The 16,241-nt window shown below is 32.2% G+C and overlaps 2 protein-coding genes across 4 annotated transcripts in view; one reads left to right on the top strand and one right to left on the bottom strand.

Moving 5' to 3' along the window:
* Nucleotides 1-16,241, top strand: part of LOC114337816 (relaxin receptor 2) — an 800,386-nt gene that overhangs the window by 560,831 nt on the left and 223,314 nt on the right. The gene's annotated exons all lie outside the window — the stretch shown is intronic.
* On the bottom strand, nt 318-15,243 carry LOC126880029 (uncharacterized). Its single transcript, XM_050643564.1, has 3 exons — nt 15,111-15,243; nt 5,061-5,183; nt 318-2,004 (listed from the first exon to the last, which is right to left on the bottom strand). The coding sequence occupies exons 1-3, from the start codon at nt 15,157-15,159 to the stop codon at nt 1,763-1,765; spliced, it is 414 nt and encodes a 137-aa protein (XP_050499521.1). The 5' UTR covers nt 15,160-15,243; the 3' UTR covers nt 318-1,762.

Here is a 16,241-nt window from a genome sequence, read left to right as displayed (position 1 = left end):
TCAAAACTATTGTAATTGTCTACTGATCTGACTTTTAAATATTATGTCAATATAATTTTATTTCATCGAATTATCAGTAGGGATGGGAAAAACCTACCGGTTTAAACCTAAAACCGGTTTTTTACTTCGCAATAACCGGTTTTACCGGTTGTTTTTTTGTCCCGGTTATAACCGGTTTTTTCTTTTTAAAGTAAAAACCGGTTAAAAGTAAAAACCGGTTATTAGGTTTTTACGGTGATTAGGAATAGGTTAGGTATTATTTCGGATCCCAATCATAATTATTATTCTCAAGTAATTATTCCAAACAAAACCATAATTCAAATTTTATTTTATTTTATAAAATACAGAAGCAAACTGAAAGTGCAATCTCACATCAGCCAGAAACATTTATTAAGTTTTATTATAATATTTCCTTGAAAAGGTATTTGTAATCATAATATTTACATAAGAAGTGATCTGGTTGAACTAGACGCAAACATCGTCTATTTTTCACACTTAACTCTTGACATTGAAAGTGGGTGAATGACTTTTTCTGATTACCAAAAATAATGCTCTGACTATGACTATCGAATTACTGATTACAAATACGAATCTCCAAGAATTTCGATACGTTTTAAAAACGATATACTCATACAGGAAGTATTAAGTGAGTTAAAATGTACCTATTCTACAAATATACAAACGTGTTAAGAGTAATACATGTTCTTTCGATAGTACTAATTTTGATCATATTGATATCGAGTCGAATGGAGTATCGCAAACTAAAGTGTATTGTAAATGTAACTTTGTAACCTATTGGATTAAAAAAAACAAAAACCGGTTTTTCCAAAAACCGGTTTTTTTGGCTGGTTATAACCGCAGGTTAAACCGTAAGCAAAAAAAACCGGTATAACTGAAAACCGGTGTTTTGTCAAAAACCGCCATCCCTAATTATCAGTAGTAATTGCACAAGAGCTCTAACATTCTATATTAATTTTAGAGATCGAGTGAAATTTGTTGCGATTATTTCATGAATAAAACTGTTCAAAACCAAAATTTTATTGTAATTTATTTATGTAAGTACAAATTAGTACAATTAAACAAACAGTTGTTATAAATATTAATTTGACGGTTGAAAGTTATCACTTTTATAATTTTTAAAACATTAATTGTCATTAATGTCACTGAATGTATTTTTTCGTAGCAACGAAGGGTATCTGACGTAATATACTTGACGACGGGAAGTTATCAAAAATTATCGATTTAATTTAGATTTCTGTAGCTTTCTATTGGTCAGAATCTCCTATGAATGAAATAATCGCGCTAATTTCATTAAAACATGAACACAATAAAGATAAATGTGAAATAAATTACTTAATAATATCTAAATATTAGTTTACTGCATGTTTTATAATATATTATAATGCCATATTACAAGGTATTTTAATTTCCCGCACGCCGTGCGGGAAAATTTACTTTCACGCACGCCTTGCGGGAAAGTGCAACTTTCGGAAACGAAATGCGTGCGTGAAAGTGGCTCTTTTAGCACGGCTGTAGAAAAATTATTTTTTACTTTCAAAAAACCAGTTTATAAGAAACATGAAGGTAATAACAAAAAATATTTATTTTTAATTGTTCATTATCATTACCTAGTTAGTAATACAAAATAATGTGCTGCATAATTTAAAAAATATATGAATTATTTTTTTGTTAAATTAAACAATTTGTGTGCCATTATATTAATGAGTTTTGCAAATTCTACAACTCATATTTCTTTAATTACCTACAACTTATCGCTAATTTTCAAATTCAACAAATTACGTATATTTTTAGAAAAAAAGTTGTTTCTAGGAACTAAGTTATTGCTGCCATTACATTTATCGTTTTTACAAGTTCTACAACTTATTAGTTCAGCATTAGCGTTACTCGGAATGTTTGAGTTAATAAACCAACTGCAGTATGTCTTATATTTATTGTTCTCTGGTGGGACCCAGCATTTCCTCTCTACAAGTGGTAATGCTCCATCTATAACAAAAGAAATATTTTAAATATATACAATATACGACGATCATTCGTAAAAGAGTTTCGCTATACCGCTGAGAAAGAATGCGATTTACTGGGAGAAATCTGGCAACACTGCCTTACACATCAACTCTCCCCCTCTCTTACCCCACTAGTTTCGCCTCGCTGCATTGCTCGGTGTCGGCCTAGTAGCCTTCGAAGATGGAGGTGCCGGTTGCATATTTACAGGTGCTAGCGTGTGTTGGCACCAGGGTGTTGGAATCTGAGATGGTTTGGAAAAACAGTACATTTGCAAATAGAGTATGCGGCAAAATAAACAGTACTGAAATAAAAATTGAAATGTTTGTGATTATTTTATACAGGGTGTTTCATTGGGAAAGTAACATACGTTAACTGCAGAAAGAGGACACTTAGGCAGTCTCAAAAATACCATACTTAATGGGTCTTACTCCATTAATAACAAAGATACTGAGTGTTTTATCTATTTTGCCATTTTCTTAATTGGTTCATAACTTTTTAACCACACTGTATATTTATTTTATATTTGGCACGCAAATATATTTTAAGGCGTACAATAAATTATATTATTTACAATTGTAAAAAATCCAGGTCCGGATTAAAAAAAATTGGAAAAATATTCCAACCCAAAAACAACACCCTGTACATTAAATTTTTTAAAATGGATTTTTCAGTTGATAAGAGGATGAAAAACTAAATTTAGTGGTATACTTTGAATTTTTGGCAAAATGATTTTTCTGGTCAAATTTTGAATTTAAATTCTGAAATTATGTGAATTTCGAGAGCTCTAAGTAGAAAAAAATTGAAATACAGCTTACAACTTGTCAACCGCACTGTATATTCATTTTATATTTAACACGCGAATATTCTTTTAGGTGTCCAATCAATTAATTTATTTACAAATAAAAAAAATCCAGGTCCGGATTAAAAAATATTGTATAAATGTTCCGACCCAAAAAAACACCCGGTATATTATTTTTTTTAAATGGATTTTGCATTTGAAAAGAGGCTGAAAAACTAAATTTAATGGTAAGCTTTGAATTTTCGGCAAAATAATTTTTCTGGTAAAATTTTGAATTAGAATTCTGAAATTATGTGAATTGCGAAGCTCAAAATAAAAAAAAAATTAAAATATGATTTAATTTTAATTAATACCATTATTTAATCTAAATTGGTAAAATATTAACATTTTGACACATAACAATAATTTTTGATGGTGGTAATTTTGAATAAGTACTTTAGTTTTGAATAGTTATGCTGCACATTTTCTCTGTTTTGTTATAATTTTTAGATACTTTGTTGATTAAAGTGATGTATTCTTTATTGACTTTTTATTATTTATTCATTATTTAAAGATGAATATTCGTCATAAACTATTTGTCACAGATAATAAAAAAACACTGAAACATTTTACCAATTTAGATTAAATAATGGTATTAATTAAAATTAAGTCGCATTTTAATTTTTTCTACTTAGAGCTCTCGCAATTGACATAATTCCAGAATTCAAATTCAAAATTTTATCAGACAAATCATTTTGCCGAAAATTCAAAGTATACCACTAAATTTAGTTTTTTATCCTCTTTTCAAATGCAAAATCCATTTTAAAAAAATTTAATATACAGGGTGCTTTTTTGGGTCGGAACATTTTTACAATATTTTTTAATCCAGACCTGGATTTTTTATAATTGTAAATAAAATAATTGATTGAACACCTAAAAGAATATTCGCGTGCTAAATATAAAATAAATATACAGTGCGGTTAACAAGTTGTAAGTTGTATTTAATTTTTTTCTACTTAGAGCTCTCGCAATTCACATACATAATTTCAGAATTCAAATTCAAAATTTGACCAGAAAAATTATTTTGCCGAAAATTCACCGTATACCACTAAATTTAGTTTTTCATCCTCTTTTCAACCAAAAAATCCATTTAAAAAAAAATTAATATACAGGGTGTTTTTTGGGGTCGGAACATTTTTACAATATTTTTTAATCCGGACCTGGATTTTTTTTATTTGTAAATAAATTAATTGATTGGACACCTAAAAGAATATTCGCGTGTTAAATATAAAATAAACACACAGTGCGGTTAACAAGTTGTAAGTTGTATTTTTTTTTTCTTAGAGCTCTCGCAATTCACATAATTTCAGAATTCAAATTCAAAATTTGACCAGAAAAATCATTTTGCCGAAAATTCAAAGTACACCACTAAATTTAGTTTTTCATCCTCTTTTCAACTAAAAAATCCATTTTAAAAAAATTTAATGCACAGGGTGTTTTTTTTGGGTCGGAATATTTTTCTAATATTTTTTAATCCGGGCCTGGATTTTTTACATTTGTAAATAAATTAATTTATTGTACACCTTAAAGGATATTTGTGTGCCAAATATAAAATAAATATACGGGGTGATTAAAAAGTTATGAACCAAATAAGAAAATGGCAAAATACATAAAACACCCAGTATCTCTGTTATTAATGGAGTAAGACCCATTAAGTATGGTATTTTTGAGACCACCCAAGTGTCCTCTTTCTGCAGTTAACGTATGTTACTTTCCCAATGAAACACCCTGTATATCTAGTATACATGATTCTACAATCTCTATTATCGAGCATTGGCTATCAAATTGGCTGTAGTAATTTTGTTGACGGCAGCTCGGAAAAGGGATGCAGAGGATCTGTTAAACCATTCTCTCAAGTTTCTAAGCCATGACGTTCTTCTTCCACCTGGTCCTCTTCTTCCGTCTACTTGGCTTTGTATTATTAAATACGGTATTTTATATCAATCTGGGTGTCGCATAGCATGGCCAAAATGGCTAACTTTAGCTACCTCAATCAAATGCAAGTTGTAAAAGAAAATTTTCAAAAATTTCATTAGATTTCCAGAAAAACGGAAGATCTGACAACAATGCGAATAAAACCATAATATCGACCGCATCACACGATACTTACTCGCTAAAACCCATAAAAATCACTGAAGCCGTTTCCGAGATAATTGAGGCGTTCCATACATAAAACTCACTATGTATATTGTATACTTACTTTGATATATAGTGTAGGATTCAAAACATTGAGTTGAGCACCATATTGTTTTAGGTAGATCACCAGTTCCGCACCTTGTTTCAGGGCCTCCTAAACATGAATAACACTTGAACTGTGCATATCCTACAAAGAAAAATATGTCTGAACAGATTTTCAGAAATTGAGCATATTTTATAATCTTCTTTTTCTTTTTTTATATAGATATTACTCTGTCTTTTCTTCTTCAGAAGAAGAAGAAGAAGAAGAAGAAGAAGAAGAAGAAGTAGAAGAAGAAGAAGAAGAAGAAGATATTTTAGAATCATCTCAAATAATGCCAAATGGTTTGAACATGGTTTTGGACAAGGTTTGCATGGTTTGGACACAAACAAAGAAGAGGAGAAGATAAACTTATTAGTAAAATAATGAATTTAAACCAGTGATAGACAGATCAAGAGCAAGAGCAAAAATAACATGGAAATACCAACTGCTAGAGTATATTATGGTTAAAATCACAGTGTGAAGAGATAGAGTTGTTAGAACAAAAACATGATACGTTTAACATGCATAAAAAGGTGAAACAAGCAGCTGGTCTTCAGAAATCCAACACAACTAGCAAAATGCGAGACCAACAGGGGAATATCATCACAGACAAAGACCAAGAAATCTGCATACGAACAAAATACATAGGTACAAGAACTCTTTGATGATACTAGATCCGACCAACAACCATCGTACATAATATGTGATGACCACTTACCAATCACATCAGATGAATTGAAAAAGCAATATCACAACTAAAACATGACAAAGCTCCTGGACCTGACAATGCATATGCTGAACTCATAAAACTATTTAATACCGACGGTACTCAACGCCTGACAAAAATATTTAATGACATATATTTGAGCGGAGTAATACCAAGAGCATGGCTGAAGTCGACGTTTATTGCTTTACCAAAGAAAACAAAATCCGTATTCTGCAGTGATTTCCGAACCATCAGCTTAATGAGCCATATTTTAAAATTATGTCTAAAAATTATACATCAAAGGATATATAGACTGTGCGAAGAAAAAATCAGCCGTACACAGTTTGGTTTTCGGAATGCAGTGGGTACCAGAGAGGCTCTCTTTAGTATGCAAGTGCTATTTCAACGATGTAGAGACGTAAATTGCTATATTTATGCATGCTTCATTGATTAACATAAAGCGTTCGATACAGTAAAGTACGACAAGCTGATGGAGATACTAAACACTATTGGAGTAAACACCTGTGATTTAAGAATTATCAGCAATCTGTACTAGAATCGAACATCATCTATCCGGACAGAGGCAGGAGAATCCGACGATATCAAAATCAAACGTGGGGTCCGTCAGGGATGTATACTATCACCACTGCTGTTTAACATCTACTCTGAGCAAATCTTTCAAGAAGCAGTGGATGATGTTGAATCTGGAATTAGAATTAACGGAGAATGTATCAATAACATAAGATACGCAGACGACACGGTGGTATTCGCTGACAGTTCTGAAGCCCTCCAGAAGTTAATGAACAGAATCACAGAAATCAGCCAGAGATACGGACTTTCACTAAACACTAAGAAAACAAAATGTATGATTATCTCTAAGAACAAACAGCAATTTGGACGAATCAGTGTGAACGGTCAACAAATAGAAAGAGTAAAAACATACACCTACCTTGGTATGAACGTCAATGAAAATTGGGACCCTTCCATAGAATTTAAATGTAGGGTAGAGAAAGCAAGATCTGCATTTCAAAAAATGGTTAAGCTATTCAAATGTCATGATTTATCAATACCCATAAAAGTCAAGTTACTACGCTGTTATATCTTTCCTATACTGTTGTACGGAGTTGAGTCGTGGACTCTCACAGACGCCACCTGCAAGAAAATTGAGGCTTTCTAAATGTGGATTTATCGTCGAATCCTGAAGGTATCTTATACCGACCACGTTACAAATCAGGGTGTCTTGCTCGAATTCAAAAAGAAAAAGAGCTGTTAACTACAATGAAAGCAACCAAAATCGAATACGTTGGCCACATCATGAGAAGCAGCGAAAGATATGGACTGCTGCAACTAATCTTACAAGGAAAAGTGGAAAGAAAACGAGGACCAGGAAGGCGAAGAATTTCCTGGCAGAAGAATCTACGTACGTGGTTCAACACATCAACCACAAATCTTTTTAGAGCAGCAGTGTGCAAAGTACAGATTGCCATGATGGTCGCCAACATCCGAAACGGATAGGCACTACAAGAAGAAGAAGAGTAAATTATATCAAAGATGGAAATTGCAAATTGGAAAAAAATGTTCATAACCCGATAGAGCAGCAGAAGATAGTAGATAAAGCAAAAAATCATAACAGAAGAAGAAAATACAAATAGCCTAAAGTATGCCTAATCATCTTAAAAGGAACTCCATAGCACACGATTTGGGAGCATAGAAGAAGCGGGTTTACCTCACATAAAACCTCTAGATATACTAATGTTCTCTAAGGAATGGCACCACGTGAGCGGCTCTAGTCACTGAGGAAACACAGATCTTATAGGTCACAGTATTACTTTTCTCCTAAAGCTAGTGACAGTAACAGCAACAAACAGGTAACAGAGACAATGCTTCGTCAAATAATGTCCGAATAAAAAGTACTAATAAAAAGAACCAATGGAAGCATTAGAGTCTAGTGATAGTAAATAATCTTGGGAGAAAAGTCAGAATGGATAAACGTGAAAGAACTTTGTGTTTTTGATAAAATGTCAATATAAATTTTTGTAATGTATAAACATTTTCAATTTCTTTTCAACACGAAAATGCAGCAGGTGCATAATGCTCTGGTTAAATCGGAGAGTGCAGGAAGAGTCTATACCGGTTTCGGGGATTTTTTCCTCCTCACAGTAGTCTCATATCCTCTTCTCTCCGAGTTCCCCAGGTATCATACTTTGGGACTTTCCAAATTGCAAAGAAAGAAATGTCACGGATGTACTAGAGCCATCTACCGAAAAACAAAGTAAGTTATCAATCGAAGTAGCACATAAAACGACAATAAATATCGTTCCCATACCACCAGATTGACAACAGGTGGAATAATTTCTTTGGTTACAACCTCCCGAGATTTTCAAGAATCATAAATCATACAGGATGCCAAGGAAATTAAGATGAGAGAATTTTAAACAATTTAAAACCCATCTGCTCAGCGTGGTAAAAGTTCCAACAAGAAAGATTTCTTTTTTTTATTGGCTTTAGGATTAGACCATGCGGCCAGAAACAAAGTAAATAGTACATACATAAACATAATATACACTGTGTCCGTAAAGTATGGAACAAATTCTTTTTTAGCTAAACAGAGCATTTTTAAAAATAATCCTGAAACACATCGATTTTTGATTTTAATTTACCGTATTTTAAAATGATATTCTAATATACAGGGTGAATTACTTTCGAATTACTTTCGAGTAATGACGTCACCGTCATTTTTTTTAAATGGAACACCCCCATTTTGTCTCAATTTTCGGATTACTCTAGCTGAGCTGATTCCAAAAATGTATCACATGTTGATTCAAATTGATACAGGGTGGACAAAAATACAATAGCTTTGTGTGTGTCCATAAAGTAACGCGTTCGTTAAATTAACAATATTATCAATTTTTGATTTTAATTAATTTTGGATATTGTTTAATATAATATTTTAATTTAATATCAAAAATTAATTAAAATTTAATATTATGAGCACACACAAAACTATTGTATTTTTGTCCACCCTGTACCAATTTGAATCAACATGTGATACATTTTTGGAATCAGCTCAGCTAGAGTAATCCGAAAATTGAGACAAAATGGGGGTGTTCCATTTAAAAAAAATGACGGTGACGTCATTACTCGAAAGTAATTCACCCTGTATATTAGAATATTATTTTAAAAAACGGTAAATTAAAATCAAAAATCGACGTGTTTTAGGATTATTTCTTAAACTGCTCTGTTTAGCTAAAAATGAATTTGTTCCATACTTTACGGACACAGTGTATATCTTATCTAAACTATCTAATTACTAATCTAAGTTAAGGTTATCTAAGTCTGACCGACCTTTTTGTTAAGAATAGATATAATAAACATTTCATTTTCAAAGTGAATTTTTGCTAAATTAATCTTAATAAAAATTTTGGGATAAGGACAAGGGTCACACTTTTCTCATTCAAGGATTTTTCTTTTTTCTTAATAATTATTGATTACCTATATACCCACCCCACACGGTAAGGCAGGCATGTAGGCAATCAAAAGGAAAGACATCATTTAAGGTTACAAGCCTAATCTAGTCATTCTATAACTTAATTTTACAGTCATATAGGAAAAACAAAATAAAATCAAAAATACGTTTATCACTCAGTGCCAAAAGATACATAACATTATAGGGACCGTAAACGTTTAAACTTCTTAAATTGTTTGTAAGAATGTCCGACTGATGTGTGTACTTCTTACAATTAAAAAATATATGATCCAAGTCCGCCGTTTCATTGCAAATATCACAAAGATTATTATCAGTTATTTTTATTTTGTATAAATGTGCCGGATAGCAAGCATGTCCAAATTTCATTCGAGATATGGTTGTTATGGAACTTCTCGGATAATCGTAATTTTTAAACCAGTAATTTTTTCGAATATCGGGTTCTAGCAATGTATATCTTGTGCCTTTTGTCAAAATAAAATGTTTATATTGTTTAGACCATTTTTTATATAAATTATCCTTAGCAATATTTATTCTCTCATCTAATGTTAATAAGGGTGTATCATCTTCTCCCAACTGTATGCTTTCTTTAGCCGCTTTATCAACTTGTTCATTGAATGTGATACCTGAGTGTGCTTTCACCCACACAAAAATAAATTTTCTAGTTTTTTGCATTTGAGAGAGCAAAGATTTTATTTTGGCTATGTAAGGATGACTATATGCGGAGTTGATTTGTAAATGTGATTGTAAACTATTTAAAACCGAAAGTGAATCAGAAAAGATTATGGAGTATGAAATGTTATTTTTCATTATAAATTCTATAGCTTTCAAAATAGCAAACGCTTCTGCTGTAAAAATGCATGTTTTTCTACTCAATTTAAATTTGCGTTGTACTTACAGTGGGACAATAAACGCCGCACCTGTGCCATAAGGATCTTTTGATGCATTCCTTAGTACTCAAAGATTCCTTAGTACTCAACAAAAGAGTAAATGAATTAAAATGTATAAACATTTTCAATTTCTTTGCAACACGAAAATGCAGCAGCTGAATAATACTCTGGTTAAATCGGAGAGTGCAGGAAGAGTCTCTACCGGTTTCGGAGGTTTTTTCCTCCTCATCAGTAGTCTCATATCCTCTTCTCTCCGATTTCCCCAGGTATCTTACTTTGTTTTTCGGTAGATGGCTCTAGTTCATCCGTGATATTTCGTTCTTTGCAATTCGGAAATTCGGAAAAATAGAACAGAATTAAGCCAACCAAGCCAAGAATCAGCCTCTGTAATGATAAGGATGACACCTTGCATACCAACAGAGGATATTATGTTGCTGTGGGTAAAACACTTTTGATAGTTGTAGGAAGGGGAACCTACTAAGAATATAGAATTAGATTACCGAAATGAGGAGTTTATGGAACTCTCCTTGGTAGAAGAAATAAAATAATCGATAAAAAACACGGTGGAGAGATCACCAAGGTCATGCAAAAAAATTGTTTGTAAAATGTGGCCTAAGTAGCAATAGGGATGTTCACTAATTTTTAAATATAGTTAAATTCAATAGATTACATAAAAACGTAACAATCATAAAACTGTTTAAAAATGTATATTTTGTAAGATAAATGAGTTCATAATGTTGATTTTCTTGGAGGCTAGAAAAACGGTACCCTGCAGCGAGGCTACGGTCTGTGACGTCAGCAGTCGTAACGTCTTTGATCGACGACTAGTTTTGTATACTTATTTACGAAGTGTATTTGAATGTGCGCAGTTTTTTACGTATTTAATTATTAAAAATAAAGCCAAATAAGTGGTGTTTTGTTCCTGGGTGTGTAAATACATCAAAAAACAGTTCTGACAAGATTTTTATTACCGTTCCAGCCAATTTAAAACAGAAAAAGAAATGGTTTGTTGCAGCTAGAACTTAAAATAACTAACTTAAAGAACTAACTTAATAAAATAAACATTATAGAAGTTTTCCAGAGACTTTCGGCCCTTGGTAATAATGTAATTGTTCTTTCTGCATTTACATTTTTCAAAAATACTTATTAGTTTTCTCAGGTTTCGAAAAAAATGAATGAATTTAAATAGCATTGGACCAAGATTTTGCACCTACCCCCTTAAAGAGTAAATGAAAAAGTTTCGGGACCTCAAATTTGTATTCCTTAAACTGGGATATTCCTAAAAACGGGATTCTAATAATACATAGAGTAAAAGTAAACCTTGAAATAACTACATGTGGATGTAGGTATGACTTTATATTATATTAAAATCATTAATAATTTAGTGAAAAGATTGGTTGAAATGAAAATGTATAATACCCAAGTTCAAAAATATTTTTTACCTTGGAACAGTTGTCAACTCGAAATACGAAACAACCGAAATAAGATCTAGGGTTGAAAAGGACATAGCAACATTTAACAACATGCATGAGAAATATTTTCACCCATTGCGACATAATATCTCTCCCACTAAAAATGCGGCTGCTAAAATGTTATTATTTCCGGTCTTGCTATATGGCGCAGAGGCCTGGACAATAATGGAAACATTAATGAAAAAGCTAGAGGCATTCGAGATGTGGGTGTACCCACGTATCCTCAAAATATCCTGGGCGACCCACACCAACGTACAGGTATTGCGTCGAATGGGAAAACAAAAAGAAATCTCTTTTACAATTAAGAAACGAAATCTTAAATATTTCGGTCATATCATGAGGCATGATAAATATCGTATACTCCAACTGATAACGCAAGGTAAAATAGAGAGCAAACGCGGACCCGGAAGAAAAGACACTCATGACTTAAAAACTTACGCCAATGATTTGGACAAAAATTGATCGAGTTATTCAGAAACGCCTCAAATGAAATTAAAATTGCCATGATGATAGCCAACGTCCACAACGGACAAGGCACATGAAGAAGAATAAAAATATTTTTAATACACCTAACCAAGGTAAAGTAATAACCAGCCAATGTATGTATACAATATGCATGCGTACAATGCATGCATACAACTTTCTCTATTTTTTTTTTGTGGAGTATTAAGCATTTATTTTTTTAGCTTAAAGAAGACATGGAAAATTATATGGAATATACACTCAATAAAGCTGTGGTAGATTTATTTTTTTACAAGATGCCAATAAATCATACACCATTGTTACATCTACACTACAGTCGGTAGTTTATACGAATCGGCTTTCTGAAAATCTTCTTCCATTTTATTTGTTTATTTTTGTAAAACCCAAAATATGTCCTTACAAACGGTCTATCCACTTTAAACTAAACAAATTCACTATAAAACTCCACTTTAACCCTGATAAAACAAGAAGAGAACAAAATAAAATGACCTGAAACGTCAAACAGGTAAACAGTAACACTATGAGAATGGCGCGCGCTTGGGGTATGCAACTAGTGACGTCAGGCCAATAGAGAAGCGTTCTTGAAATTTAAAATAATACTAGATTTCTAATAAAGATTTTTTATAGAAAGGCTTTTTCAATTTTGTTGAAATTTTGGACAATTATTCCTAGGGTGTTTCTTAATCGTTTTACATGTTTGAAATGTCTTTTTAATTTTTTGTGAACATCCCTATTGCCTGAGGAATTGAGCTTATGGGGAATGGAGGAAAGATTAAAAAATGCTAACAGCGCAATCGGACCAAAGCTGAGGTGACTAGACGGGGTAACACAAGGTGCTGAGAGAATCGTTGTTACGACTGGAAAATCCAAGCAAGGGACATAGCAGAATCGCGCAGAAAGCTGTAGAAGGTCGAGGGCCTATAATGGCTGTATCACTGTGATGATTATGATGACTAAACATGGAGTTTGTGTAACTGCTGATAGATAAATGCAAGTAAGAATAATCTCTCTTGTTAGCCCGGTCAAAGAACACTCTGACCCAAAAAAAAATAAAGGAAGGATGAAAATTTAGGAATAGGTAATTGAAATTGTCTATTATTATATAAGAAAAAGTTTAAAATTCTACATCCCCTCCATTTTTCAAAAATGGAGGGGAGTACTCCCCTCTCGAAGGTGAAAAATATACATTCAAAATAAGTCCGGAATTGGATAAAATCACTAATTCTAATCAACTTTTGTTTTATAGAGTTTTTTCCCTGTCAATACTTTTCGAGTTATTTGCAAGTGAATATGTTCATTTTTAACAAAAAAAAAAACATGTTTTTGGACGGTTTTTCGGAGATAACTCAAAAAGTATTTTAGCGAAAAAATATTCTGAGCAAAAATATAGCCTATAAAAAACTGAAAAAAATCGTGTATTTTTGAGGTCTGTAGACCCCGTAGAGGCAGAGTTTTAGCTAATGAAAAGTAGGTTCTTCTTCATTAAATTCCAAATCGAGTATATCAATGTGAAATAACCCAAAAACGGGGCACTTTTCGGGGAAAATTCATTTCAACTTTTTTAAACTGTTTAAAAAAGGTTTATTCTCGTTTTTTAAAAAAACATGTAACATTAAAAGTAAGTGAGTTACGCTCAAAATATTGTTGGTCCCTTTTATTTTTTGGTAAAAAAAATCGCGAACCCCCTAATTAGCACCACACATAAATTTTATCATTACCACATCACAAGTTACTTTGCTTATGTATTATTTATATGATCTGTAAGTTTCATCCTTTCAAAATGCTTATTTTTGAAAAGCTGTAGTTAAAATGGCTTGAACGAGTAACTAATCACGAGTTTAGGCAAATTTTGAACAGCCATAGCATAACAAATTTTTGTATAACAAGAAAACAAAAAAGCAAAAATATTCAGAAAAGCAAAACGTACATTTGAGCGTAACTCACTTATTTTTAATGTTAGAAATTTTTTTAAAAAACAAAAATTAACCTTTTTTAAACACTTTAAAAGAGTTGTAATGAATTTTTCCCGAAAAGTGCTCTGTTTTTTGGTTATTTTATATTGAAATATTCGATTTGGAATTTGACGAAGAAGAACCTAGTTTTCATTAGCTACAACTCTGTTTATACTGGGTCTGCAGACCTGACGCGTACACCATTTTTTGCAATTTTTTATAAGCTATGTACAGTTTCACTAAGAACATTTTTTTCGCTATAATACTTACTTTTTGAGTTATCTGCGAAAACCCGTCCATAAATATGTTTTTTTTTTGTTAAAAATCAACATATTCACTCACAAATAACTCGAAAAGTATTGACTTAGTGAAAAAACTCTATAGAACAAAAGTTGCTTAGAATTAGTCATTTTATCCAATTTCGGGCCTATTTTGAACCTATATTTTTTCACTCCCGAGAAAATGTTTTTCACCCCCTATTTCCCAATTTTTGTAAAATGGAGGGTATGTAGAATTGTAAACTTTTTCTTACATAATAATAGACAATTTCAACTACCTATTCCCAAATTTTCATCCTTCCTTTATTTTTTTGGAGGTTTTCGTAAAATTTTGCATTCCCTGATCGTGATATGTAGTGTGCTGTGTGAAGTGAAACTTTCAGTGTTTTTTTTTGTATACACCGTTCTTAGGTGTCAACGCCCTTCGGTAGGGATCTATGGAGGAGTAGAGTATCACCAAGCCGGAAGCCCTTATCCCTTCCCGTACCGCTCCTCCATAGGCCGATCAGACGCCAGTTTATTCCAGACCAAGCCGTAGACTCTATTGAGTTTTATACTACGGCGTTGGCCTTTTATAAATTTCATGACCTAGCTGAGGCTCGAACCAGCGACCGCAAATCGCAAATCCGCTAAACTTGTCGATCGACTGAGCCCCAGCTAACTGGACCGTCAAGACCGACAACTTTCAGTGTTAATTTCTTTAAAAATTTACTTTTCTTCAAAAATAGTTCCGCAAAGGAAAAATGAAAGATTTCCAAATATCTTACCTTGATTTACACATACAATAATTAGAATAATAAAAAAAATTATTGACATTTTATAAATCCTAAGTGCACTTCACAAACTACTATGAATGAATATTCTTGATGAATTTTAATCACAGTATATACAGAAGTGTCGCTAAATTTATATAGACGTAGGCTTTAAAATAAATAATTCTAATACAAACATTATATTGTAATCCGATAATAAAAATTTTATTGAATATAAAATATGTATATATTAACTTTTATTTCCAGTTTCCATTTTATACGCAAATAATAAACAATTAAGACAATGTAGAATTACAATAGATAAGTTTTTATTTATATTTTTACACTCATAATAAACGTACCTGCACTCATTCTAAATAGTAGGTAAACAAATAGGTAGACAGCAATGTATGAGTTCCAATACACGAGTAAACTAGATGTCTGATAAGTAACCTTCTTTGACAAAAAAAAAACACATTTTTTCAAAAAATTCCTTTATTTCATTCGAAATAGTCTCTTTTTAGCTCAGTACTATGATTCCAGCAATTTTCCAATTTTTTATGCCGTCCGATTAATACGATTCTGGAATAAAAATGAATAAACATTTTCATTTCGTTGCAAAACGAAACCAAAGCCGTCTTATATTTCAGTTCGTTCAGAAAGCGCTACAAGCTTTCTAACCAGTTTCAAAACTTAGTTAGTTTATCATTAGAAAATGCATACGTAGCTATATCTGAACAAACTAAGATAATAGTCTAAGAGCTGGGAGCGGATTTTGTGCGTGATAAGTAATATGGAAAAACTATACGAGGATATGTTGAATTAGTTGTGTACATGACTTTCACCAACGGCCGGAAACCAGAGTTGGGGCCGAGGGTAGTTATAAGGGGTCAAAGTCGCGGATTTTATTATTTTTTTTATGACGCTCATGATCGAGATAGTGCACCAAAATTTGGGAGTAAGTAGGTCATGATGTACCTAAGTAAAATCTCTAGGGGCTCAACGCTGCGTGGCCGACAAAGGGGTGGGGGTAGGGGTGAATTTAAAAAATATAAGTGGTTTTTTTGCGACGTTCGTGATTGAGATAGTGCACCAAAATTTGGGTATAAGTAGACCATGACATATATAATTAAAATCTCCAGAGCC

Source organism: Diabrotica virgifera, chromosome 2, assembly GCF_917563875.1.
Source record: "Diabrotica virgifera virgifera chromosome 2, PGI_DIABVI_V3a".
Classification (NCBI taxonomy): domain Eukaryota; kingdom Metazoa; phylum Arthropoda; class Insecta; order Coleoptera; family Chrysomelidae; genus Diabrotica; species Diabrotica virgifera.
The sequence above is the reverse complement of the archived record's forward strand: the minus strand, read 5'-3'. Positions and strand labels throughout refer to the sequence as shown.

Bases quoted from the DNA above. Each gene is read 5' to 3' on its own strand.
- LOC126880029 (XM_050643564.1), bottom strand. From the start codon at position 15,159: ATGTCAATAATTTTTTTTATTATTCTAATTATTGTATGTGTAAATCAA. The intron at 5,184-15,110 runs GTAAGATATTTG...TTTTCTTTGTAG, and splicing joins TATTGTATGTGTAAATCAAG to GATATGCACAGTTCAAGTGT. The intron at 2,005-5,060 runs GTAAGTATACAA...CTTTTGTTATAG, and splicing joins ATCCTACACTATATATCAAA to ATGGAGCATTACCACTTGTA.